At 51.4% G+C, this 27,686-nt stretch overlaps 1 protein-coding gene across 10 annotated transcripts in view; it reads left to right on the forward strand.

Annotated features, from left to right (window-relative positions):
- The first annotated feature begins 1,958 nt into the window (after positions 1-1,958).
- DNM1 (dynamin 1) overlaps positions 1,959-27,686 on the forward strand; it is a 46,833-nt gene continuing 21,105 nt past the window's right edge. For 3 of the 10 annotated variants that reach the window (XM_004375716.3, XM_004375715.3, XM_012555343.1), the window contains exons 1-10: positions 1,959-2,229; positions 17,878-17,951; positions 18,218-18,367; positions 18,723-18,926; positions 19,220-19,318; positions 19,403-19,563; positions 20,716-20,858; positions 21,004-21,139; positions 21,341-21,408; positions 24,406-24,544. In XM_004375716.3, the coding sequence (XP_004375773.1) occupies positions 2,069-2,229; positions 17,878-17,951; positions 18,218-18,367; positions 18,723-18,926; positions 19,220-19,318; positions 19,403-19,563; positions 20,716-20,858; positions 21,004-21,139; positions 21,341-21,408; positions 24,406-24,544 (1,335 nt within the window). In that variant the 5' untranslated portion in view covers positions 1,959-2,068. Of the gene's footprint in view, positions 2,230-17,877; positions 17,952-18,217; positions 18,368-18,722; positions 18,927-19,219; positions 19,319-19,402; positions 19,564-20,715; positions 20,859-21,003; positions 21,140-21,340; positions 21,409-22,630; positions 22,770-24,405; positions 24,545-27,686 lie in introns of all 10 variants that reach the window. The other 7 variants (XM_004375713.1, XM_023730628.1, XM_023730630.1 and 4 more) reach the window with 3 other exon arrangements.

The raw sequence follows: 27,686 nt of genomic DNA on the forward strand, positions 1-27,686 counted from the left end.
TGGTGAAAAACAGGTGAAATTGTACACTACAGATTAGTAAATAAACACAAGTAAGCCTGTGTATACCTTGCTTGTTGGGTAATCTGTCCCTGCCCTGGAGACAGGGAGGGAGGATCTGTAACACAGAAGACGGCAAGAGATGGCACAGCAGCAGTAGCAAGAGTGATAGCTGTGCAAGATGGGCAGGAACCAGGGGACTGGTGCGAGATGGCTTCAGTTGGGCTTGCCAACCCACACAAAGCCCAACCCATGGAGCGAGAGAACTGAGCGCCTTCGAGTAGGAGGCTTGCTTGTGGAGTGGGGTGCCTCCAGGCACTTGTGGAGGAGCTAGGCTTGCTGACCCACTGAACAAAAGAACAGAGAGCCTTCTGGCTGAGGCTTACTGGTGGAGTGGGGTGCCCCCAGGCACTTATTGGTGGAGCTAAAGGGCTTTGTAACACTTGCCGGAGCAGGGCAAAGGCCAGGCTGTGAGGGCCCAAGGGCCAGAGAGAGGCCTGCCTGCCAGCACAGCTGGAAAAAAATTGTCCTAATCGAAGAACTATATCCTGAGTCAATTGTGATCCTGAATTGCAACCTGTTACTTCCCTCATAAACCCCATAACTGTGAGTATGCTCTGTGAGTTCTGGGTGGCCATTGTAAAGAATTATTTAACTTGGCAGAGAAGTAGAGAGTGCTGTGGGAGTGATGGCTGGTCTCAGAATTAGTAAAAAGTTTGGAGAGAGGAGGTATGTCTGACTTCTGCCTCATAGCAATCAGCCTTGGGATGATGCTGATGGCAATTCTCTCTCTCCATTGTGAAGTCAAAGGAGGTTAGATGCCCCACCATGCCATTTTTACAACTGCTGTCCCAGCAGTGTCCCCAACTCCACTCCACAGCACAGGGAGTGACCCACTGAACCCCAACAGCACAGGGTAAGCTGGCATCCCTTTCCCATCCTCTTTATGGGGAGTCCCAAATGTGCAGGTGAATAACTGTGTGAAAGAGATAAGCAGGGTGGGGTTGGAGGAGTCCTGGATTTGAATCTCATGTGTTTCCTTCCACCTCTTGATGGGTTGGGGAAAACACTGCCACTTTCTAGGACAAGAACTCCCAATTCTTTCAAGCAGGGCTTCCAAGCCGCAGGGTCTTTGCACTGGCTGTTCACTCTGCCTGGCACGCTCTTCTCCCTAATCTGCCTTGTGGCTGGCTCCTTCTCATCATTTAGGTTTCATCTCAAATGTCACCTCCTCAGAGAAGCCCTCTTGACTCCTCCCAGGCTAAAGCGGGCTTTTCACATCCGCAAGGGCACCTCTCTTCATCTCCTGTTTATTTCTTCCATCGTTCTTACTATAAACTATTTTCTCTTTTACTATTTCATTTATCTGTGTATTCATTTGCTGTCTGTTTCCACTGCCTGAATGTAAGATCTCTGAGACTAAAGGCCTTGTCTTTCTTGTTCACTGCTGTATTCCCTGTTCCTAGCACAGGACCTGCCTCATAGTCGGTGCTGAGTAAATATTTGTTAAATTAATGTTACATCTTTTTTTCCTTCTAAAAACAGGGAAACTGAGGCCAGAGGCAAGAAGGGACATTTCAGAGATGAGTAAGTGTCAGAATCTAGGGCAGAAGCAGAGAGGCTAAGTGGAGCTCCGGTCAGGAGACCGACCTTGGAGGAGGTAGATCATCTCTCCAGGCCTCAGTTTCCCCATCTGTAAGATGGAGTGAGGCAGCCATGACCACGATCCAAAAGGCCTGGTATTAAAGGTGAGATCCCTCCCATTCCCAGGAACGACATTCTCCGCGCAGCATCCGCGCCCCCCAGACACAGCTAAAGCGCCCCAAAAGCCGCAGAAGGAGAAGACTACAGCCCCCATGGTGCCCCGGGCTGCGCTTGCGCACAACGGCGGACCCGATGGGCCGAGTACGCCCTCTGGCGGCGGCCAGCCGCGACGCTCCTCTCGGATCCCCGAGGGGCGGGGGGCCCCAGGCGCAGGCAGTCAGGACGCGCGGCTGCAGCCGCGAAACCGGAGCCGGAGTCTGGAGCGGGCGCGACTGCCGGATCGCAGCCCCCGGGGCCCGCCGCAGCCATGGGCAACCGCGGCATGGAGGACCTCATCCCGCTGGTCAACCGACTGCAGGATGCCTTCTCCGCCATCGGCCAGAACGCGGACCTGGACCTGCCGCAGATCGCCGTGGTGGGCGGCCAGAGCGCTGGCAAGAGCTCGGTGCTCGAGAATTTCGTAGGCAGGTAAGAGCGGCGCGCCCTGGAGCGCGGACACTGGCCCCCCGGACACCCTGAATCCCTGCTCCTGCCCCGACGGCGCCGCGACCTCGTAGCCCCCGGCCCTACACCCACGGACGGCGCGCCCCCCACCCCCAGTCAGAAGGAGGCGGCCCTTGCCCCCACTACTAGCACCCGAGCCCCTCTGGGGCAGCAGCGCCCCCAGCTCGTCGGCAAACGTGTCAAGCCACAGGCCATGGTATCACGCCCCCCTCCTCCGCCTCATCCTTTAGGGAAGACAGGGCTTTCAGGAGACCCTGGCAAAGAGCCCCCCTCCCATGGGCACCAAGGGGCTCCGCATTAGTCAGCGCCTCCCTTCTGCTGTAGGAGTCCCTTGGAGAGGGCAGCACCCCCAGGGCAGTGCCTCCCACCCCAGGCTCTGTGGAGGACAACCACCTTCCCCACGGGAATTCCTGGCCCCCACACCTCCTCGAGGAGGATATAGGCCCGTGGGCATCAGAAGCCAGGCACGGTCTCCCCCCATCACACACGCACCTCTGCGGCTCCCGGCCGCCATCCGTGCGCAGCAACTCAGGGGAGGGGGAGGCGCGGGCTGAGGAAGGAAAGGATGGAGGGGTAGGAGGAGAGAAAACCCGCTTTTGATCCTTTTCGGAGCAGCCAGCCCCTGGCTCCGCCGCCGCGCCTGGTTGAGGGGCGCCTGTCAACGTCTGTCTCCCCTTGGCCTGGCAGAGGGATTGCAATGGAGGGAGAAGGCGGGCAGAGGACAGAGATGACTAAGACAGGGAGGCAGGATGGGGGGAGCCATTTGCAGAACCTAATCCCTCTCCTGCCTCTGATCCCACAAGGCCCTGGGAGGACCAGGTGGCGGGGAGTGAGGGGCAACTACAAAGACAAAGGGTCCTGGGTTGGGGAGTAGGTAGGGTTGTGACCGGCCTTCTCCAGGTTTCCCCAGGATAGGGGAGGAAGAGATGGCTTTTCTGGTGCTGACAGGGAGAGAGGGAGGATGGTTCACTCTCCCACTGCTGCAGGCAGTTTGGGGAGCTGGGCAGACTGAGGCAGGAGAGTGGACACTGACCTCCTCCTCCCCCATCACCCTCACCTTCTTCAGAAACCCTAGCTTTCTTCCAATGACCTTCATGGCTAATGAAGTGACTGACGGGGGTGGGGGAGACAAGGGCTCCTCCCCCCAGAGGGACAGCAGTTCTGTGGGGTGACATTCTGGGTCCAAATCAGGCTCTGCTGTGAAATCTCAGGCAAGTCACTTGCCCTCTCTGAACCTCAGTTTTCCCATCCATAATAAGGGCAGTTGATCTTGATGGTCATTTCTGCCACCAAATGACCTGGAGAGCCCAAATGCCAGCCCTCAGGATGAGAGGGAGACGACTGAACTGGAGCGATGTATCTGTGGGCTGTTGGAAAGGCACTGTGAAGGTGGCTGGGCCCATCTAGTCAGCAGAGGGGAGGCTGTCTGTCTCTTGGGGGACAAGCTCTGCAGAACCCTCTCCCGCCCATGTGACCCCAGAGCTGTAGAGACACAGGAGACAGACACACAGATGAGCCCCCTCCCTGAAACTCCACGGCGGGGCGGGGGCGGGGGGGTGGAGATGCTGCAGACAGCATAGCCCTGAGGCCTTGGTGCTTCTAATGTCACTTATGGACATCCAGCACTTTACAGTGTACACATCATATTCCGACATTTTATATTCATTCATCCATTCATTCATGTGTCCATTGAACATTTGCTGACTGTCTGCTCTGTGCCAGGGTTGTGTACTCTAGACAGGGGGCATAGAGGGGAACAATTGGCACCCTCAGCTCCCACTTACTGAGCCCCTTGCATGTGCCCCACAACAAGCTGAGCTCTTCATAGGCATGGCCTCACATCAGCACCATGAGGGAGGTACCATGGTACCTATCTTACAGAATAGGAAACTGACACTCTGGAGGTTAGATGCCTTGCTCAAGGTCAGGAAGGGCAGCATTTGTTAGACCCCAAAGCACAGGTTCCTAATCTTGCCTCTGCACTTGGCATTGGGCACTGGAGATATGTGTGGGCCTCGGTTTTCCCCATCTGTGAGATGGGAACACTGATGGCTTTTGCCTTGCCTTCCAGAGAGGAGGCTCCAATGAGTTCAAGAGTGTAAAAATCCTTTAGTAAACATGTAGGAGGGAGGCGTTGACAGTCAGTTAGAATTGTGAGCCTATGTGTGCCAGGATGGACCTGGCCTCTGCCCTCTTGGAGTTCACTGTCCAGCAGAAGAGATGCCAGCAGATAGGAGGGCAGGCCAGCCCCAGCCACAGCAGGTGTGAGCTCTACTACAAGAGGCTCGGGTTCTCTGGCTGCCTTCCTCCACACCCTAATGCCCTTTACCCTGGTCCCTGAAGGGAATTCCTCCATTCTCTGGAATGCAAACCAAGGAAGAGGAGGAAGGCTTGGCCTGAGGTAGGAAGTGGGCAGAAAAGCTTTATTTGATCCTCATGAGAGCTGGGAGCAGGCCAGGGCTGGGGCACAGGCAGGGAAACTGAGGCTCAATGGATCCCCTCCCAGCCAACCCTGCCTGCTCTCGCATGGCCTCCCACCTCTCTGTCTAGGGCTGGGTCCCCGGGGCTGTTGAGCATGGTAACAGCCGCTCTGCCTCCTGGGTCATCCTGGGAGCCAATCCCCCATGGAGAGGAAGTGGAAAATGCATCGGAGGAAGCAGAGACTGCTCCACGCCAGCCTGAGCTCCCAGGCACCCAGGAGGACCCTGCAGTCAGCTCTGCAATGCAAGTGCCCAGGGGTTGCCCAGGACCTGCTAGGACTTGTCTGGGTCTGTGTTATTTCCTCGTCCGCCTTTTACAGAGGGGGAAACCTGAGGGTTGTTCGTTCAGTAAATATTCATGGAGTGTCCACAAGGTCTCAGCACTTGGGATTCTCTGGTGGAAAAGACAAGGGCTCTGCATTCCAGAGGGGAAGATTTAGAAATAGTAAACACAGGCGGGTGACGAAGACAACTGGAGAATGTGGTCCAATTGGAGAAGAGGTGCTTTTCACAGGGACATCAGAGAAGATCTCTACAGGAGATTTCCAAAATGAGATAAGGAACTATGTGATAAGAAACTGTGTGACCAGCTAGAGAAGGACCATTCCAGGCTGAGGTTATAGCAAATGCAAAGGCCCTGGGGCAGGAAAGAATTTTGTGTTTGAAGAACAGAAAGGAGCCACTGTGGCTGGCTGGTGTTTGGTGAGCAATGGGGAGATGGAACAGTGAGGTAGGCAGGGGCTAGATCTACAAGGCTTCATAGACCATGATGAGGAGCCTGGGCTTATTTTCATTATTGTTGGAAGCTTTTAAGTAGTGGAATGACTTAAGCTGATTCCAACCAATCTGTGACCTGGGGAGTGCCGGCGGGGAGGGCAAGAGAAGAGGCAGGAGCTTGGTGAGAAGGCTGCTGCAGGGGCAAAAGGTGACAGAGGCCCAGACCAGGGCATTAGCAGTGGAGAGGAGAAGAGGTGGAGGATACATTTTGAAGGAAGATCCAACAGGACTTGATGGTAAATGGAATGTGGAGGGTGAAGAAGGGGAGGAATCAAGGATGACTTCTGGGTCTTTGATAGAACAACTGGATAAATGGAAGTGCCATTAATGGAGACAGGGAAAAGAGCAGGAGGAGCAGGTTTGAGGGACAGGGAAAGTAAGAGTAGGAGTTTGGTTTTGAATATGTTGAGTCTAATTAGTATGCCTGTTGGACTTTTAGGTGGAGATGTCAGCTGGGCACTTTGGTGATACAAGTTGAGAGCTCAGGGCTGGATATATAAATCTGGAAATCCTTGGTATATAGGTAGGATTTAAATCCAAGAGAGTAGATGAGGTCATCTTGGGAGCAAGTGTAGACAGAGGAGTGTGTTTGGGCCCCAGAACACTCCAGCATTTCCCCAGACCCAAGGGGCCTACCCTCTAGCCTTCTGGCTCCCCTTTGCCTGCCCCTGGCTACACGCCCCCAACACATAAACACAAGATGAGGAGTAGGCTGTCTTGGGACAGGCTTCCAAGCTTCAGCTCCCCTGACTGCACTTGCTGTGGTGCCCAGGCAGGCCAAAAATGGGAAGTGCCCACCTTCCCTTCCCTCTTGGTCCCTGGGTGGAGGCCAAGGTCAGTAGGAATGTGGCAGAGAGGTCAAGAGCTTGAGCTCTGGCATTGGATCTGGATTTGAAGCCCAGCTCTGCTGCTTACAAGCTGAGTGACCTTGGGCATGTTTCTTAAACCCTGCTCAGCTGCTATGTCCTCATCTGTAAAATGGGGATAGTAATAGCACCTCTCTCATGGGATTGTGGTAAGCATTGAGATAATGCCCGGGAAGCACTCCAGGAGAGCCTGGCATAAGGACATGCCAGTTCTATTCCTGCCTGGGCATAGGCAGGTGAGCACTTTGGGATGGTGCAGGCAGGGAGGTGGGACACGGTGAGGATGGGGTATCTTCTCCATCCAGAATGTGGCAGGGGACCTGGTGAATGAGCCTCTGCCTGTAGTCCACGGTGCAGCCTGGGAGGTAGAGTTTTGGGTTTCCCCAATGACTCTGCCTACCCCCCAGCTCAGGCTCCTGGCCTCTCATCTATCCCCCTTACCTTTCCTTCTCCTTCTCATCCCAGCATGGGTTTGGTGCTGGTCTCTATCTAGCCTCTGAGAACTCTTCTGTTTATCAGACCCAGCCTGACATGGGAGACAGCCCACTCCCTGCTATTAAGTTCTGTCTCTTCCTCTGAACCCTTTATTTGGGATACATCTGAGCCGTCCCATTTCCCAAATTTGGAGACTGAGGCCAAGTAGGATTAGGGGATAATGGAGACATCCTAGGCAAAGGGTCACTGACATGAAGAGGGAGGAGGGACCTAACATTTATTTGGCACTTACTTATTGGAGGGAACTAAAATTTATTTGGCACTTACTTATTGGTGCCAGGCTCTGGGGATACAGCAGTAAACAAGAGAGACACATCCCTGCCCCCAGGAGACTCCCTCCTGACCAGGTCAGATAGATGTTAAATCACACAAAGGGCTAATTTGTTATGTATTTTGAAGAAGAGTGCAAGGAGCCTGATATTGAAAGGAAGGGACAGAAGAACTGGATGGTGCCCAGCTACCATTACTGATCAAAAGAATCTTGATCAAAAGGGGGAAAATGTAGAACAGAATTTCAAATTCTGATTGACTCCAGACTTTCTGGAGCCAAGGGGGCTGAATGAATCCCTGAAACTATTACCCTGAGATAATCTTTAAAACTTAAACCAAAAATATCCCCTGAAATCTTCTCAAAACCAAGCAATAGTTTTGCTCAACCAGTAAAAAATGTCTGCCTTGAGCATTACGCTCTTTTAAGAACTATATATATGGGATCAAACTGACAACAGCAACTAGAAAGATTAGATAGGAACCTTAGGGGGCAGTGAGTTTATGTTAATAGGTGAGGAACAATTCGGAAAAGGAGGATGAGAACAGTTGTACAACTTGAAGAATATAATCAATGTCACCGAATTGTACATATAGCAACAGTTGAATTGGTGTATGTTTTGCTGTGTATATTCTCAACAACAACAAAATAAAATTTAAAAAAAAAGGAAGGGAGTCTGGGGTCAGATAAGGCCTCCTGAGATGGTGACATTTAAGGCTGCACCTGAGCAAGAAAAGGAATTGGGAAGGCACTTCAGGTGGAGGGCCCAGCTTGAGCAAAGACCCAAGATGTGCTAAGGAACCCAGTGGGTTTGAGAACCTGGCTGAAGGGTAGTGTGGCTGGACCACGCTGGATGAGGAGCAAGGCTGGAGTTGAGACTGAGAAGGTGGCAGGGTGGGAGATGGCCCATTAGAAGCCTCTCTCCACATCCCTGCAGAGAAATTGTGTTACTGCAGGACAGCCATACTCTGCTTTGGCCTCTACATGCTTAGAACACGCACCTGCCACTTGCTAAGCACACGCTGCCTGTGGAGCCCACCATGGACATGTGCCCACTCCTTGGCCAGAGGACATCCCAACTCCCTGCCCCAACCAGTGGCCCAAAAGAACAGGGAATGAAAAGTGAGCCCAGCAGACAGCATCTGATCCTGGCGCCAGGAGAGTCAAGTTTCCTGGACCTTGGCTAGGGTCAGAGGGTTGGAACCCTGGGGGCGGAAAGGGGGCGAAGGGACCAGGCAAGGCAGGGATGTAGGAAGCCAGTTATGGGCACAGGGTTATCGGGCGTGGAGCAAAAGCCAAAATGGAGGCTCAAATGCCATGTGTCTAAATATTCCAGTTATAAATCCAGTTAAGGAATTGCTAAGTACAATACATTCTGCCCTCCTACCTTGACAAACACACCTTTATAACAAATCTGGCAGGCTGAGTTTGAATTTAGAGTTCAAACTCCTCAGAGTTCTATGATGGGATGTAGAGGCGTGGAGACAGGTGGTCCCTCTCCCCAGGCTGCCTCATCTCTTCTCACTCCATCCCACGCCCCTCCTAAGCTCACACATGGACACCCAGCCCTCACATCGCAGCTCTACCCACACCCCAATGGAAGATCCCCTCAGGCCTAGGGCTGCTGCCCCCCTACCACAGCGTTAAGGTCAGCCCTTAGAGGAGCAGACCCTGGAGGTGGGCTTGGGACTGCTTGAGAGGGAATTCTAGGGTAACTGAGTGTGGTCTAAGAGGCGTGCTCAGACTCCAGCTGGGCACCTTCACTTTGCCCTCAGGGACCTCTTGCCCCATGGAGAGGGCAAGCCTTGAAGAGGGCCAGAGAGTGGCCCCTAAAATGGGGGGCTAGTTCCCCAGCTCTGAGGACAATACCGATTGTTGTCTTTTGGGAACCAACAACCTGTTAGCAGGAGGAGCAGAGACTATCATCTCTGCTATTAGGATGGAAAAATGGCACAGAGAGGGTGAGGGATATGCCTGAAGTTATACAACAGTTGAATTAGAGGCAGGGCAGGAACTGGCACCAGGCCTCCTGCCTCCAGGCCAGGCCTTTCCATGTGTTTGTCCGTCCTTTTCACCCCCTACCCATGTGCACAAGCGCACCCACACACCCAGTTTCTCCTCATCTCTTCTCCCTAATCCATCTCTCTGGCACTCCCACCCTCTCCCTGGACAGAAATCTGGCTAAAGGAACAAGAACGATTCAGAGAAGGGAGTCCTAGCAATTTGGAATTGCTAGAGGCAACAGGAAAATGTGGAGTATTGGGCTTGGAAGGTGTTCAAGACAGTCTTCTAAATGGCACCTTCCCAGTGCCCTGGCCAGGGGCCCTGGGATCAACCTCCACCCCTCCCTCATCCACCCAGTTCAGTCCCCAAGCCCTGTAGATTCCACCCCCCCCCCCAGTCCACCCACCTCTCTCCATCTCTGCTGCCATCACTTTTATCTTAGCAACTGGGGCAGCCTTCTCTCTCAGGCCCCCAGTCCATTCTCCACCTGACAGCTTACAAGATCAACACTCAAAAATCAGTTGGCCATGGATATTTCTACATACATATTTGTCCTGCATGTATATTCATATATATAATAGAGCACACAGGGGCCACAGTCATGGAAACATCCTAGACACAACCAAACACCTCGTGGGACTGAGTTACTGGGCTTGAAGGCTAAGGACCATAGTCTTGTGGGACACCTAGGTCAATTGGCATAACATAGTTCATAAAGACAATGTTCTACATCCTGCTTAGGTAAGTAGCAACTGGGGTCTTAAAAGCTTGCAAGCGGCCATCCAAGATACAACTATTGATCTCTTTCCACCCGGAACAAAGGAGAATGAAGAAAACCAAAGACTCAAGGAAGTAATTAGCCCAAAGGACTAACAGACCGTAGGAACCACAGCCTCACCAGCCTGAGACCAGAACTAGATGGTGCCCGGCTACCACTACCAACTGCTCTGACCAGGATCACAATAGAAGGTCCCGGTTAAAGTGGGAAAAAAATGTGGAACAAAATTCAAATCTGTAAAAAAGAACAAATTTACTGATCCAAGAGAGACTGGAGGAACCCCCTTAGACACTCTTCTAACTGGGAACCGAAGCCATTCCTGGAGATCACCTTTCAGTCAAGTAACAGACAGGCCTATGAAATAAACAGTAACACCCGTGAGGAAAGTGCTCCTTAGAACAACCATCAATATGAGACCAAAAGGGCAACAAGTGCCCAAAAGCAAAGATGAGAAGGCAGGAAGGGGCAGGAAAACAGGGTGAATGGAAACGGGGAGCTCAGGGTGGTAATTGGGAGAGTGCTGACGCATTGCGGTGATTGCAACCAATATCATGGAACAATTTGTGTATAAACTATTGAATGGGAAACTAATTTGCTCTGTAAACCTTCACCTAAAGCACAATAAAAAAAAAAAAATCAGTTGGGTTTCTAACCTCCCAATCTCACCTCCTCCGCCTGGAGCCCTCCTTGGCTCTCCTGCTCTCAAAACAGAACACCTGCTCCTGAGTTGGGCCCCTGAGGCCTGCACGACCCAACCCTGTTTCCCTCCAGCTACTCCTTCCTAGTCCACTCTTCAGCTAGGCTGAATATCTTGCAGTTCATGGAAAAAATTGGCCGTGCCTTCTCTCTCACTCTCCTGGGGTGCTGCTCTCTTTGCCTGGAAAGCTCTTCACCCAGCCTGTGTCTTCCTACTTGGTTCATCCTCCAAGTCTCACATCAGCCAACACCTTCAGGGTGCCTTCCCTGACTACCCTCTCCTCCCATGACCCAACCTCAGTGTGTGGGCTAGGGCTCAGTTTTCTCCCAGGATGAGGGGCTGTAGAGAGAGAAAGAGGCCCGATACATTGGGCTGAGAGCTCCTGGTAACCGACAGCCACTCCAACCATGGTTACATCTCTTCTATTTATTACTGCATTATTCTTTTATCACTCTGGCTCAGATGCATCTGGTCTTAGCACAGGGGAAGGAGGCCACCAGCCAGGACAGGGAGTAAAATCTCAGTAGGTGAATGCATGCCTACCCCTAACCTGAGTCCTGAATTCGAGAGAACACAATGCTATAGCACACACAAAGCACCTAGCACATGGCGAGTGCTCAGGGACCAAGCACCACCACTGGATGTCCTCTGTTAGTGCTGGGCCAGGCCTTGCTGCAGCTAGAATGTCAGGGGATCCCCTCAAAGGCCCTGGGAGGGAGCTGCTGGACTGCGCTCCATTTCATTGATAGGGAAACTGAGGCTCAGAGCAGGGAAATAAGTTGGTAGTAGAGCTGGGATGCCTTGGCATCAAGCTGCTGTGATAAGAAATACAGATCCAGAAGTAGTTCCATATTGCATGACTTGGAAAATGTCCAGCAGCTACCAAAGTGTGGTAGGAACCCAGTGCATGTGTGGACAGGTGTGTGGGCATGTGACTTCGTCTATCTGAGCCTAAGTTTCTTCCCCTGTAAGACAGGGAAACTGTTTGCACTGATCTCACACAACATTGTGAAGGTAATTGAGATGATGCAGATTTTAAAAATAGCTTTAAAAAACCAAAACCCAAACCCATTGCTGTTGAGTTGATTCCAACTCATAGTGACCATATAGGACAGAGTAGAACTGCCCCATAGGGTTTCCAAGGAGTGGCTGGTAGATTTGAATGGCTGACCTTTTGGTTAGCAGCCAAGCTCTTAACCACTGCGCCACCAGGGCTCCAGAAACAGCTTTATTGAGGTTCAATTTATGTGCCATAAAAGCTACCCTTTTTAAGTGTACAGTTCAATGATTTTTAGTAAATTTAGAGTTGTGCAACCATCATCACAATCCAATTTTAGAATATTTCCATCACCCTGAAGAAACCTCATGATCATGCAGATTTAAAGTCCCTGGCAGAGTCCCTGGCAAACAGCAACGACCTATCAGTGTTAATCATTATTATTATACAATAATGAAATGTATACTATAGCTAGGTGGTGCAAATTGTTAATCGCTCACCTACTAGCCGAAAGGTTGGGGGTTCGAACCCACCGAGAGGCACCTCAGGAAACAGGCCTGGCGATCTGCCTCCAAAAGATCATAGCCTTGAAAACCCTTTGGAGCAGTTCTACTCTGCAGACAGGGGGTCTCCATGAGTCAGAATCGACTCAATAGCAACTAACAACAGCGATAACTATGGTTATCCTCAGGTGTTGGAATGGTGGCTGGTTTTTATTTGTAAACTATTTTATGTATTTTCTGAAATTCTTTTTCAAATAGAGAACATATGATTTTTAAAATTGGGGGCAAAAGAGAAATCTATTTCCATTTTGAAAATATAAAATCATCAACACTTGAGAGAGATAAAGAAAGAAGAACGAAAGAAGGAAGGAAGGAGGGAAAGAAGGAAGAAAGGAAAGATGGAAGGATAGGAAGGAAGGAAAGATAATAGGTTTTCTAGAATCCAGAGCCCTGGGTACCAGTCCTACCCCATCACCAATTTGCACCGTGACCTTGGGCAAGAGTCTTCCCCTTTCTGTGCCGCAGTTGAGAGTGTGCAATGAGGGTGATGGTGGGAAACGTGCAAGAGCTCATCTCCAAATCATTCATTTGGTGAACGTGCCAGCTCCGTGCTGGGTGCTGGGGACGTGGTGGTAAGCAGGATCCGTGCAGTCCCTGTACTCAGGATCATCAGAACATCAGAGAAAGCCAAGGCTAGATCTGCCCTGAAATGTTCAAAACGCAGCTTGAAATTCATGAGCTGTGTGAGGTGGGCACACCCAGGGCCTCCCGGGTCAGCGGGAACAGACAGGGACTTGTTGTCTGGAGGCAGCCTTACCTCCTCCCAGCTGTATTTCTTGGCATAGCCCGCCCCTGCCCCTGCCCCTGCCCCAGCGCCCCACTTCAAGGGCACCTCAGAGCCCACCCAGCCCTCTTGCCTTCCACCCCCAGAGGCAAGATTTGGCTGGAAATAACCTGGCCCACCCTCACTCTGCCAGCCAGCCTCCAGGAGACCCACCTTCCAACTTCCTCCCTGCTGCACCATCTGCTGTCCTGATTGTGAGGCCCAGCCTGTGTTCTCAGCAAGCTCAACAAGTTGTCCTTATGGTTTATAATCCTGCGTTCGTTTATGTAAGTCTCATGGCAACCCATTTTACCGCTGTGGAAACCTAGGTTCAGAGAGGTATGGCCATTTGTCCACAGCCACACAGCTCCTAAGTGGCAGTTCTTCTGAGATTCAGCGCCGAGGCTATCCAACATCAGAGCCCAGGAAACAGGGGAATTATAAGAAGGACCACCACCAGGGACACATCAGACCAAGCATGCTACTCTCTGGGCGTCCTTTGCATTCACCAGGGCCTGGGAATCAGGGTCCCTGAGCTCAGTCCCAGATCTCAGGTCCTAGAGTAGGAGGGGGAGTCTCTTCAGACCTTCTTGGTACAGTTTCTCCAGACCCCTCTGGGGGTGACAATGCCAATTCCAATAGGAGGTGTGTGGCGTTTTGAGATCCCGGGAGGTGTTTATTTCATCCTCCCTGTACTTCAGGTTTGAAGGCGACTCTGCAGATGGCAAGGCAAGGCCTCCCGGGGAAACCACCATCTGCCCAAAATGAATGGTGAGAGCTGGCGTGCCACCATCCACCCTCCCACGCTGGGGCACAGCACACAGCCACCTCGGCTGGTGGGCCCAGCACACTTCTCTCAGGGCACCTGTGCTGTCCTCCCTCAGCCTAACCAGGAGCTGGAATGGGAGATGCAGGGGGCGGCCCTGGCTGGAGGCCTAAGTGGCTGCATCTCAGCTGGAGAGATGCCCAGGAGGCTGGTTAACAGAATGTGTGGGGGAGTGTGTCCAGGTGAAAGGAAAGAGCTATGGAGATGCTGAGCATGATCAGCTCCTCCAGGAGTATTGCCTGAGCACCTACTACATTCCAGCCCTGTGCTGGGCATGGGGATCCAGCAGTGAGCAAGCAGCTCACAGTCCACATGTGGAAACCAAGTGGTCCTCTTCCCTGTCTAAGCGTGGGGCTGGAGAGCAGGCCTCCAGGGTCCTGGTCCCATCTCAGCCACCTCTCTCATCGCTGTGTGGCCTCACAGCTCCCTGCCCCTCTCTGGGCCTTGGTCCCACCCTCTGGACAATGATGGTGGAATGAGATGGTCGCTACAAGCTTCTCCTTGATTTCCATCATTTCCACCTATCATTTCATAGATTCAGTTCAAGGCCTGGAGGAGGTTAGGTGGAAGGGTCTGTAAGGTTTAGGATTCCCTTGCTGAGATTTGGGAGGGTCCTTCTAGGGAGAAGGCTGAGAACAAGAGTCACTGCTTGGCAGCACCCTTGAGCTACTGAGCACCTACTATGTACTAGGCATGGGCTAAACTCTTTCCATGAAAAGACCCCACGAATCCTCCCACAGCCGCATGTGCTTGTAGAGAATGTCCTGTTTATAGCTGAGGACTTTGAGGTCCAGAGTGTGAAGCCACTTGCCTAGGGGCACTGGGCTGGGACAAGGGAGCTGCAAAATTCAAACCCAGGACCTCTGCCTCCTAACCACTAAACCAGTATTCCTTAGACTTGAAAGGGAACATGAAAATCACCTGGAGATCGGGTTTAAAATTCAGATTCTGCCCCTCCTATCCCACCCTCAGGAGTCCACCCCAGTATGTCTGAGGAATGTACATTTTAACAAACTGCCCAGGGAATTCTGATGCAGGCCATGTGAGGGCCATGGCAAAGGTGGGGCCTCTCCCCACCCTGCACCACCTTCCCCACACTGACGCTCTTCCCCCAGTCATGGCCCTGCCCTCTAATCTCTGCTTCCCATAAGCTGCTTGTTCTTTAAATAGCCCCAGGAGGCAGCGACTTGGGGCAGGCTGGCCCAGGCCCCTAACCACCCACCACCTACCACCCCAGGCTCCCCACCCCTCTATGCAGCAGCTCAGAGTCCCTGCCCCTTCAGGCCCACATGGCTGAGTGGGCCCATCTACACTGGGGGAGGTCTGTCAGGAAGGAGCTCCAGGGAAGGTCCATGTCTTCACGTGGGGGGCCTCTCTATGGGGAGTCCCATCTTTCCCCACCCCTCCTGCAGTCTCCATGGCAACAGCAGTTGCCATGATATTGCTGGATGAGAAGCTAGTAGGGAAGAGGGGTGGACCCTAGGCCTCCACCTCCACCCCGGTGAGACCAAATGTCCTATCTCCACAGTCCTGGGCAGACCCCTAAAACTGGAGGTCACTTACCCAAAGAAGTCAGTGAATAAAGGATAGGACGAAGAGGCAGGAAGTCCCTCTAATCTCCCATCCCCTAGTTAATCACCTCCTTCTCTGTGCTGCCTGGTACACCTCCTTTCTAGCACATGTCACATTGCATTGCATTATCTGTTTACTGTCTGCCTCTCCCACCACACAGTGAGCTCCTTGGGGTGGGGGACTGTCTGACTCATCTCCTATACTCAAGGCCCAGCACAGGGCCTGGCACCCAGCAGCTGCTCCCAAATATGTCCTAGACTGAATGTAATTGAATTACATAAAAAGCCAAGTCTGGCTCCTTGGTTTTAGAGGGCGGCACAGTTTGATGGGAACTTCCTGAGGCTCTTGAGTCCAACAGATACTCAGGTTTGAATACCAGCTCAGTCATTCCTAGTTGGGTGATCTTGGGCAAGTCACCTCACCCCTCTGAGCCTGTTTCTTCATCTGTAAAATGGGGGTAATAATTGCCATATCAGAGCACAGTTTTGACAACTTGGGGATTTAATTTATTGAGCACCTCCTGTGTGCTAAGCCCTGTGCTGGGCACTGGCATACAGAGGTGGACAGAAAGATGCAATTCCTGCTCACCTAAAGCTCACAGTCTTGCAAGAATGAATAGTGCTTACCTGACACCTAAAAAGCGATTAATAAATGCAGACTATATCATCCTCCCCCTTCGCCTTTAGAGTGGCTCCCTCAGCTCCAGCCTGAAATCCCCGTGATTCCTCCCAGCAGCCTCTGCTCTTCCCAAAAGTGGGGCAAGATGAGGACAGGGGTCAGAAGAGACCTCCCCAGATCCTGAGAGGTGGCCTTGAACCTAGGAGTCCTGGGCCTAGTCTGTTGTCTCCAGGATCCTCTGCGCCTGGGATGCAGGAAGCTTTGTGAGGCGAGGGTCAGAATCTGGGCTGGGGTCAGGAGACCTGGGTTCTGGCCCCAGTTCTGCCCAAGCCTCAGTGTGAGTTTGAGCATGTCCATTCCCCTCCTGGGCCTCTGTGTGCCTCTCCATGAACAAGATGACTGGCTGGATCTCTGGGGCCACTTGGGCTCTGACTTGCTTCCCCTTTCCTGGGTCCTGAGGACACTGTGACTTCTGATTCTGCCAGCCTGATCCCTGGATATGCCTCCACCCTTATGATTATGACAGCCTGGGTGGGGTTGGGGGTGGAGGGGGGATGAGAAGAGCTGACAGGACAGAGAACCCAAACCCCAAAGAGTCAGCCAAAAGGACGGCTGAGGCTGAGGCTGACATCAGCACAAGCAGATGTCTGAGGTATAGATTGTCAGGCCTGGGGGCAAGGGATGCCTTTGGGATCCCTCAGTCCAATCCCTCAGAGGGAAGCAGGGGGGCTGAAGGGCAGGGAGCTTGCACTACGTCAAACAGACCAGGGCCCAGGGCCTGCTCTGCTAGATACTGGCTGTGCAACTTAAATGTCTCTGAGTCTCAGTTTTCCTCATGGATAAAATGAGGGTAATAACAGCACCTACCTCATTGGGCTACTATATGGAGTCCATAAGATATTGTCCACAAATCTCCTGGCACACAGTAGACACTTCAGAAGCATGAGTGCTTTGCTTTGCCACCTTCCTCTCCCCACCCCCTGTGTCCTCAGTCCCAGCCATATGGGGCCTGGGGAGGGGAAGTGAGATGCCGCCCTTCCCCACAGTGGAAGGGAAGGGAAGAGGTGCAGCTGTGTTTCCTTTTTATTTTTAATTGTGCATTAGATGAAAGTTTACACAGCAAATTAGATTTCCATTCGATAGTTTGTACATAAAGTGTTTCATGGCCTGGGTTTCATTCCCCACAGTGTGTCAGCACTCTCCCCATTTCCACCGTGGTTTCCCCGTTTCCTTGGTCCTAATTTTCTACCGCTTCCTGCCTTCTCACCTTTGCTTTTGGGCAAATATTGCCCTTTTGATCTCATATGTATTAATTGATTGTTCTAAGAAGCACATTCCTCTTGGGTGTTATTATTTATTTTATGGGCTTGTCTATAGTTTGACTGGAAGGTAGTCTCTGGGAATGGCTTCAGTTCCAGGTCAGAGGGGTGTCTTAGGGCCATAGTCTCGGGGGTTCCTCCAGTCTCTGTCAGGCCAGTAAGTCTAGTCTTTTTTGTGAATTTGGTTTTTTGTTCTACATTTTTCTCCTGCTCTGTCTTTTTGGCTACTGGACGCGTAGACATGGGGCCACCACATGCCTCAGTTTCTCTTGGGCTGAATGGCAGTGGCCAAGTTGGGGTAGGGACTTCCTGCGGGCTCAGAACCAACACAGGGCATGTCTGAGAGAGATGTGGGGAGGTGTTGGTCTTGTCTCTTGGCAGCTCAGATGCATAAATTCTGTAGCCCAGTGAAGTTGGAGGTCTTTCCACCTTTCTCAGCTGCCACCCTCCTGAAGCCCTTGGGCTAAGGTGAAGGATGGGGCCAGCACTTTTGGGGAGCTTTGGAGCTCCCAGTGGCAGGACAGGTGTGCCTGGGACAGAGGGAGCCCTCTCAGACCTTGATCTCCCTCTGGCCCCCAACTCACTGCAGGGACTTTCTGCCTCGAGGATCTGGCATTGTCACCCGCCGTCCCCTGGTCCTGCAGTTGGTCAATGCTACCACAGGTACGTGCCCTCGCCCACCAGCAGCTCCGCCTGAGCTCGCTGAACTTGCTTGCTGTGTGACTCCTGAGAAGGGCTTCCCGTCTTTGGGCAACATCTGGACGATGGGGATGAAAATACATAAAGGAGACGTGTTGTTGTTGTGCGGGAGGGAGGAGTAGGCAGTGTTTGGGGTGTGCGTCCAGGATGTCTGTTTCTGATGGGGTGGAACTCAGGTGGGGTTCTGTGCTATGATGCCTGCTCTCTTCCCCTGCCCGCTTTTGGGGCAGAATACGCCGAGTTCCTGCACTGCAAGGGTAAGAAATTCACCGACTTCGAGGACGTGCGACTGGAGATCGAGGCTGAGACGGACCGGGTCACTGGCACCAACAAAGGCATTTCACCGGTGCCCATCAACCTCCGCGTCTACTCGCCGCAAGGTAGGGAGACCTGGCCCCGCCCCAACCTCCTTGAGCCCTCACTTAGCCCCGCCCCTTGGAACAATTTTCTTGGCTCCGCCCCTTTGCTGACGCGTCTTTACGCATACTGGGCTCCAGCAGATTCCGCCCCACAGTAACCCCTCCCCTGTGCTATCCTACCCAAGCTCCACCCTGTGATGACTCCTCCCACCTATGTCCACGCCTCCAACGGGCTACTGCTTTAGCCAAGCCGGCTCTGCCCACCTACGACCAGGCTCCCAGTCGGATCCTCTCTAAGTCCGGCTTTAATCCTTACCTCCGCCCACCCACGGCCACTCCCCTCGCCTTGAGCCCTCTCTGTCGCTGCCCTGTCCAGTGCTGAACCTGACCCTGGTGGACTTGCCCGGAATGACCAAGGTCCCGGTGGGGGACCAACCTCCCGACATCGAGTTCCAGATCCGGGACATGCTCATGCAGTTCGTCACCAAAGAGAACTGCCTCATCCTGGCCGTGTCGCCCGCCAATTCCGACCTGGCCAACTCCGATGCCCTCAAGATCGCCAAAGAGGTGGACCCCCAGGGTACGTTCCCACCTGGCAGCGGATGTCAAGGCTCTGGGCATAAGAAGGAGCTACTGGAAGGTCTAAGCAAAATAGTGAAGGGATCAGATTCATGCCTTTAAAAATCATTTTCGGTACTCTGGGGAGAATGCATGAGGGGGAAAAGTAGAGGCTGGGAGGTAAGGGAGTAGGCAGGGCAGGGAGGGAGATGGGGTGAACAGGGGTGGTGGAAGTGGGATTGGAGTGGGATGTGTGCAGTCTTGTGTGTGAGAGCAAGCACAGGTGTGGCTGACCCTCCTCTTTCCTCCACCCAGGTCAGCGCACCATTGGGGTCATCACCAAGCTGGACTTGATGGATGAGGGCACAGATGCCCGCGACGTGCTGGAGAACAAGCTACTCCCCCTGCGCAGAGGTAGGCAGGCCCTGCGTGACCCACTCCACTATTCCCTACGGCCTTGGCAAGGCTGGTTGCCCCTGACCTTGACCCGGTCCACAGGCTACATTGGGGTGGTGAACCGGAGCCAGAAGGACATCGATGGCAAAAAGGACATCACGGCTGCTTTGGCTGCTGAGCGCAAGTTTTTCCTTTCCCACCCATCCTACCGCCACTTGGCTGACCGCATGGGCACGCCCTACCTGCAGAAGATCCTCAACCAGGTAGGCGCTCCAGGCCAGGTGAGGTAGGGCCTGGGGGAACCAGCAGGAGAACAGAATAATTTGAATGTGTTTTGTGAGAGCAGCCAACAGAAGTTAGTTAGCATTCCCATCGTGCAGATAAACAAACTGAGACCCAGGAAAGCAAAGCAACTTGCCTGTATTCACACAGTCAGGGCTTTGCTTTGCTGACCTTTCCCTGCATGTGACCTGGTATGGGAGCCCTGGATCTTCCTCCCCCCCCCCCCCACTTCAGGATGTAGGGAAGACCAAGACCTTCTGTGAAGAGTGGCATCGACAAGGGTTTGGGTTTGGGGACAAGGATTTAAGTGTTCTCGGCTGAAGACCTTGGTCCCCTCTGAACTGAGGACAGGCTGATCCAGAGACTGAGAAGGGCAATCCCAGGGGTTTCCCTAGGATATTTCTCCATTTGGAATAGGGCTTCCAGCACTAAGGCTTTTGTGTGTACGTGTGTGGAGAAGAGAGAAGTAGTGGGGAGCATAGTGTGGCATAGGGGCAGAAGTGAGGACTACAGAGCTCACTTCTACAGAAGGAGGCTACAGACCTGGGTTTCAGTCCCAAGTTTGTTACTCACCACTAAGACACCCTCTCCAGCTCTCTGGGCCTCTATTTCTGCATTTGTAAAATGGTGAAAATACAGTACTTGTTTCATGGGGTCGTTGTGAAGATTCAGGGAGGTGCTGTGTGTGAGGGCGTAGCCAGAGTGAGAACCAAAACCTGAGAATTACCTTAAGGGAGGCCTTAATTCAGGTTGCAGAGGGACAACCCTCCAGCCATCCCCCTACAGATGCGTTTGGTTTGGCCCTCATAATGTCTAAAAAAACACTAAATCAGTTAAAAATCAGGTAATTTCACATAAAAATTCAGATTTCTGGCTTCTGTTGAAAATGATGTTATTCAGCCATTAATTCAATTAATATCCACTGCTGAGCACCTACTGTGTGCCGGGCCCTGCCCTCAGGCAGCTTTCTTTCTGGGACGGCAGGGCAGCAGAGGGCAGGGCTGCAGCTGCTCCCTATAGCTTTCTACCTCACCATATCCACATAAGCCCCTGGCATCCCTGTTCCTGCTTGGCCCTGTGGCCATCTGGGTCTGTGACCCTGGCCTTAACTCTTTCCTTGCCCTCACTCCCAGCAACTGACAAACCACATCCGGGACACGCTGCCGGGCCTTCGGAACAAGCTGCAGAGCCAGCTGCTGTCCATTGAAAAGGAGGTGGATGAGTACAAGAACTTCCGTCCTGATGACCCAGCGCGCAAGACCAAGGCACTGCTGCAGTGAGGCCCTCCCCAACCCCCAACTCCCGGTCATTGAGAGACTTCCACATACACACATCTCAGCACCGTCCTCAGCATGGGGCTCTCCCAAGTCTCCCTCCACGGGCTGCTTCTGCCCCCTCAGGCCACTTCACTCTCCCCCCAGGATGGTCCAGCAGTTTGCTGTGGACTTTGAGAAGCGCATCGAGGGCTCAGGAGACCAGATAGACACCTATGAACTGTCCGGGGGAGCTCGCATCAACAGGATCTTCCATGAGCGCTTTCCATTTGAGCTGGTTAAGGTAGGGCAGGCTCCCTGACTCCCAGCATTCCCAGGGGCAAGAGGACTTAGGACACTCCCCGGCAGGAGAGAGTCTCTCTCTCTCTCACCTTTGCTGAACCCATTAGAATCCCTGATTCCCAGCCCTGGGACAGGTCCTATCATGACCTCCCAAGTATCAGTGACAGGCTTTGACCAGCCATCTCTCTGCTCTCCCACACAGATGGAGTTTGATGAGAAGGAACTCCGAAGGGAGATCAGCTATGCCATCAAGAATATCCATGGCATTAGGCATGTATTGGGACTGGGAAGGGGAGCTGAACCCTAGAAGGAAAGGGGGTCTAGCTAAGAGGCACAAGGAGTGATGAAGGGGGCCTCCCTTAGGAGGGCCCTAGAAGGCTGGTCCCCAATCCCCTGAACCCTGACTTTCTGGCTCCCATTTTGATAGGACCCAGCTGGCAGTGGTGGATGGGAGGCTTGGGTCACCTTCTTCCTGCAGCCTGCCACCTTCCTTTTCTGTCCCTGGGAGCAAGGCCTAGAGGCTGGACCATGTGGGCAGAGCCCAGGGCAGAGTTGCAAGGGAGGCACGCACTGGGGCTGAACTCCCTGCCCATCCCCAGGGTGAGTGCTCCACCCAGTCCTACCCAGGTGGGAGAGCAAAGCTGCCCAAACCACTGGGTGGGACCTGGGGCAGAGTGTATAGGTATTGGTCTATATTCCTTTGTGATGTCACCAAGGAGCAAGTCCACTCAACTCTCCAGACCCTCCCATATGCCCATTAGCCTGAAGTTGATACCATTTCACACCACTTCCCTCCTTCCAGCCAACCCCAAGGCCTGTGGATCAGAAAGGTGGATTGGGAAGTAAGACTTTGTTCCTTAAAAGCTTAGACCCCTTTCAGGGATCCAAATTTCCACTATGTTCGTTCAGCAAATCTAAACCAAAAACCAAACCCGTTGTCGTCGAGTTGATTCCAACTCATAGCAACCCTATCAACAAATCTAGTCAACAAAAAATTTTAAGGCACCTACTATGTGCCAGGCAATAAACAAGATCAAACTGTCCTTGCTTTCATGCAGGTTCCATTCCAAGGTTTGGCATGGAATTTGCATGCTGATAACCGCGCTGGCCAAAACACAGGAAAAAAAAAATCTCTCTCCTGCTCTTAAAATAAATTGCTCTATTCCTGGAAAGGCCCCTAAGGAGAACCAGTCTGGCAATTTTCAAACCATTTCTGGCCATAGAACCCTTTGTACGAACAGAATCCTAAGTGAAAGCATGACATATAAAACAGACACAAGCAGACTTTTTCTAGTCCCAAAGAACATAGACTGAAAGCCCCTCATTAGAATACCTTCCACCCATTTTACAGATGGGGACACTGAAGCCCAGAGAGGGGTAGTGGGAGGACCCTGTGGGTGGAGCTCAGGGGCTCGGGGAGGGGCCCTGGCCTGGCACTCCTGGCAAGAGCCAGCCTGTGACACTGTGCCCTTCTCCCGCTCTGGGCATTCAGAACGGGGCTGTTCACCCCAGATATGGCCTTTGAGACCATTGTGAAAAAGCAGGTGAAGAAGATCCGAGAACCGTGTCTCAAGTGTGTGGACATGGTTATCTCGGAGCTAATCAGCACCGTTAGACAGTGCACCAAGAAGGTAACCCAGCGGCCTGGGCCAGCCCCTGCCTACGCCCCCACCCTGCACTGCTGCCAGGCGCCCCTTCCCCACACCCCCCACTGCCTCCTCGGTAGCATGTACAGACCCCAGCGGGGTGGGGAAGGCAGCCTGCCATGGACCAGGAGAGGGGGACCCTCTGAGGGGGCGTCACCCACCTCCCTGGCCCCCAGGCCCAGAAGACCAAGGGATTAGACATTGATAAGACAGGTGTAATGGCTGGCTCTGAGCTCCTCCAGCTCAGGGAGAAGAAGTTTGAGGGGACTCTGAAGCCCCTTCTGGCCCTCGGAGGTAGTGTCACCTTTGGGGACTCCAGGAAAAAGTCTTAGGGAGACCTTGGTCCTGGAAACAGGTGAGGTACAGGGCCTTCTTGGGGGTACTCTGGGGCCTGGGCAACCAAACATGTGCAAAGGACCCAGGTTTAAGCAGGTACCCTGACTCCCACTGCCCTTCATCCTCCCCATCTTTACTCCACCCTCACTCAGGACCCTCACCTAGGACTATCCCCTTCCCTTCCATCCACATCTGGTCTTCCAGGGACAGAGCGCTCTCCCATCTTGCTACCTTATCTGAGCCTCACAGAACGACACAAGGAGGGCAGGGTAGGGAGAATGATGCCCATTTCACAGCAGGAACATTGACGCACAGGAGATCAAATGACTTGCCCAAGATCGCATAGTTAAGAAGTGGCAGAGCTGTTACTCGAAGCCAGAGCTTTGCACTCCAAGCCGAGTGCTCCTTTGATTCCACCCCACAACCTCTCTTCCTCTCCCCTCCCCACTATTGTCCTGGCCCCTCTCTATCACCACCTCCACTCTTTCTGTGTTTCCTCTTCTCTCTCTTTCTATCTTTCTGAGCTGAGTTCCTCCAGACCCCTTTAGAGGAGAGGCAAGGGGTGCCCCTTAAGGAGAAAGATGGGGGCGGTAGTGGAGCAGGGAGCTGGAGGGTCGAGGTCAGGCTGCCATGCTGCAACTCTGGGAGGCATCATCTGCACTGTAGCCTGTGTGAATGGAATCTTCTGGAGTCGAGCAGTGCACAGCCTAGGCAACTGGACAAAGCAACCCTGGTGAATGTAAGGGATAGTGCTGGGGGCTTTGGAGTTAGGATGAAGTGAATGCAGGGGGCACTGGGAAACCTAGAATTGAGCAGGATTGGTGAGTGGGGTCTTGGCCTTGTCCTGGTCTTGGGTCAGCCCTTTAGGAGGACCCAGAGCTGTGGACAAAGATGACACTGGAAAAGAGAAGGCAGGCAAAGAGTAGCTGAGGAGTGGAGGTCGGGGACAGGACACCAGGGAAAAGATCTGTACTCACTAAGGGGCCTTGTATGGAGCAGGGACTTGGCTCCTCAGACCCTCCATCCATACCCACGGAGTCCCGGCGGGTGCTTGGCTGCACCTGGGAGGTGCCAACCCTGGGTGGCGGTAGGGAGGGCCCGGTCCCATGCTCACATTATCTTCTGTTCTCTCTCTCTTTCTCTGTGTTGGTGTCTCTCTCTCTTCCCCCATGCCCCGTGCCATCTTCCCTGACCCCTGATTCGGGCCCTGCTTGGCTTTTACTCCCCTTCTTCTCCCTGCCCGCGGCTGCTCCTCTTCCTGTCCGTTCCTCCTCCCTGGGTGCAGGACGGGCCTCTTCACACCTGACCTCGCTTTTGAAGCCACAGTGAAAAAGCAGGTGCAGAAGCTCAAAGAGCCCAGTATCAAGTGTGTGGATATGGTAGTCAGTGAGCTCACAGCCACCATCAGAAAGTGTAGTGAAAAGGTATGATGGCGGCCTGGGCTGGGCTGGGCCTAGCTGTCCCCTTCTCATGGCCACAGCTTCCTGTGTGCAGAACCACCTGCTGAGCAGGACGGGCAGCCCCTCGGCCACCCACTGTGGACCTAGCACCCACTCTGGCTGGGTGATCCCTGGCCCTGACGTTTCATCCAGCTTGTAGCTCCGGGCCTACTTGCACTCACAATCTCTTCAGGCCCCCATCCCTGCTGACCCAAGCATCCTCAGTGGCTCCTTTCCACTAAGGAGATGGCAGCTGTTTATCGAGCACCTACTATGTGCCAAGCGTTGGGCTAAGTGCTTGCCCTTTCAGCAACCCTAAGGAGTGAGTAGTATTGTTACTCCCATTTTACAGATGAAAAAACTGAGTCTCAGAGAGGAAAAGTAATATACCTAGGGTCCCACTGCTAGAAGTACCAGCAGAGTGGGATTCGGATTTACGGAGGCCAAGGAAAGGGGTCTGGGGTCAGGGCCTCTTGGGATGGGGAAGCTATCCCAGTCCCTCAAAATCAATTTGCCTAAAAGCATATTGGAAATACTCACTTTACAGTAATCCATGTATATGAGGCAGGGTCAGCCTGTTTTGAGCTGTTTGTAACCTTTTAGATGCCTTTTTCCTGTTTGTGTTCTTACGAGCTTTTTGAGGATTTTCAGCCAGGTCGTCTGAAGAAGTTCTTCCCTGCCCAACAGGCTGAGTCAGAATCTCTAGGGGAGGACCCCACCTCACTTGTATTCGAAAAGCTCCTTATGCTGGGGAGGGGGCAGAGTTGAGGGGACATCTGCCTTAACATCATATTTTTAATAAGTTCCATAGTTTTTGTGGCTCATGCACAATTAGTCGTGTCCACCTCTTTCACAAGCCTGTCTCCTTCTTGCCTTCCTTTGTGTCTAATGGGGATAGAGTAAGCAAATGAGCACCCACCCAGTGCCTGTTCCAAGGCACTCAAATAAAATTGCCTAGTATTTACTGTGCCATCTAAACCATAGTCACACTGGATCATGAACGCTAAACAACATACTCTTACTGGTGTTAAACTTTAAAACACAGAGTTTATTGTAAGCTGCCTCAAACCCCTTTACAAAAGGAGACAAGATATAACGGAATTCAAAATAAAATACTGAGTTGGTTTTTAACTGTAAAAGTAATACGTTCCCACAGAGAAAATGTAGAAAATGCCCAAGAGTAAAAAGAAACAAACAACCCTCTTTCCAGAGAGCCGCTATTGAGATTTTTATACATTTCCTTCAAGTGTATACCTTCTTTTTTAAAAATGCAAGTATTAATACTGATTTTGCTCTGATCCTGCATGATTGTTATGAAAATATTCAAACAGCACAAATAAAGTGAAAGTCCCTATAATCCCACAACCCTAGAGATAAGGATCGCCAGCAGTACATCCTTCTCAACTAATTAAAAAATATATACAGCAATTTTAGGCTACATGAGATCATGCTACACACACTGATCCATGACCTATTCTTTTTTCCTGAGCAGTGCGTTGTGGAATCTTTCTATGTTGCTACATAAGGATGGGCCTCATGTTCTTTAACTGCTGAATTGTTAGCACTGAAGAAATGTGCTATAATTTATATATTCAATATCCTATTGACAGACATTTAGGTTGTTTCCATTTTTTTTCTTTTATAAACAATGCTGCAGTGAATATCCTTATAGATATATTTTTAATACTTATCCTGTTGTTTCTTTAGGGTAGATTTCTAGATGTAGATTGCCTGGTCAATGGATATAAGCATTCACAAGTTTGGTAACTGCCACAAGATTACCCTTCAAAAAGTTTTCACCAATGTATACTTCTTCAAATCTTTTTTGTTTTCCTACACAGAGATTTATTTTGTGAATATATTAACATCATGCTTTTTCTCTTAATAACATGCATTTTTTGTATTATTGCATCATCTACATAATCAATTTTAATGATTGCATAATATTCTATTGAATGGATTTACCACCACTTACTTAACTGTTTTCCTATTGGTGAACATTTAGATTGTCTCAAATTTTGCAGTATTATAAATAATCTGGCAATGAACATCTTGTGTATAAAGAGTTTTATTTTTCTTTATTTAGAATTATCTCCATAGGGTAGACTCCTAGAAGATTAATTACTAGATATAAACATTGAAAAACTTTTGAACACTTTGCTGAATTGCATTCCAAAAGGAAAGCAGTAATTCTTCTCCTTTTGTAAATGGTAAAAGTTTGAAAACAACCCAGATGTCCATCAAAAGGGGATTGATTATATAAAGTATCTCACAAATAATGAAAGACTGTAGCCGTTAAAAGGGCAAGGCATATTGATTTCTATTTACATGTCCCTCCACAACATATTACAAAAAAAAAAAAAAGCAAGTTTCAGAAATATATAATATTTGGGGGAAAAATAATATCTATGAATGATAAAACTATGAAAGCATATTCACAAATGGTTAACAGTTATTTCAAGAAGGGCAAGGAACATGGGGATCTTTCCATTTCTACTTTACAAATTTTAGTCATGTTTGAATCTTTAACAGTGAGTTTGTGATTTTTGTGAGCAGAATATTTAATCAACTAAAACTTTAAAAAGGAAAGCTTTGGTCTAAATGGAAGAAAATTATATTTCTGCCTTTGGTTTGCTTAATGGGCAGTAATTATTTTTCTTTATATGGCAAAATTCACCTAGCTCCATCTTTCTTTTCTTTTTTTTTCCTCTCCCCAAATTTTCTAAGCTTAGCAAACCACTTACTCTAGAGGTTTGATATATGTTCAATTCTAACTACTCCTAGCCTTGCTGGTATTCGATTTTGCATCTCTGGATGGAATCTAGAGTTTACTGTGAAGAATGGCGTGTGCTACTCAATACTCAATCAACCCTGAGGGGGAAGATGACATTAGTGCTCCATTTTACACACGGAGAAACTGAGGCTCTGAGAAGTTCAGTCGTTTTTCTAAGGAAAGTCGGCAGGGCAAGGGCTGGCTTTGAACCCAGGGCTGCGTGGCTCCAGGGCCTGTGTCCCTGACCACTCTCCTCTCCTGCCCCTAAAAGGTGGGCTCCAGGCTGGCAGCCCTGCTCAGCTTCCCTCTCCTCCCGGCCAAGGATTGAGAGAGAAAAGTTCCATTTTAAAAACT

The sequence above is a fragment of the Trichechus manatus genome, unplaced genomic scaffold (assembly GCF_000243295.1).
Source record: "Trichechus manatus latirostris isolate Lorelei unplaced genomic scaffold, TriManLat1.0 scaffold00038, whole genome shotgun sequence".
NCBI lineage: Eukaryota > Metazoa > Chordata > Mammalia > Sirenia > Trichechidae > Trichechus > Trichechus manatus.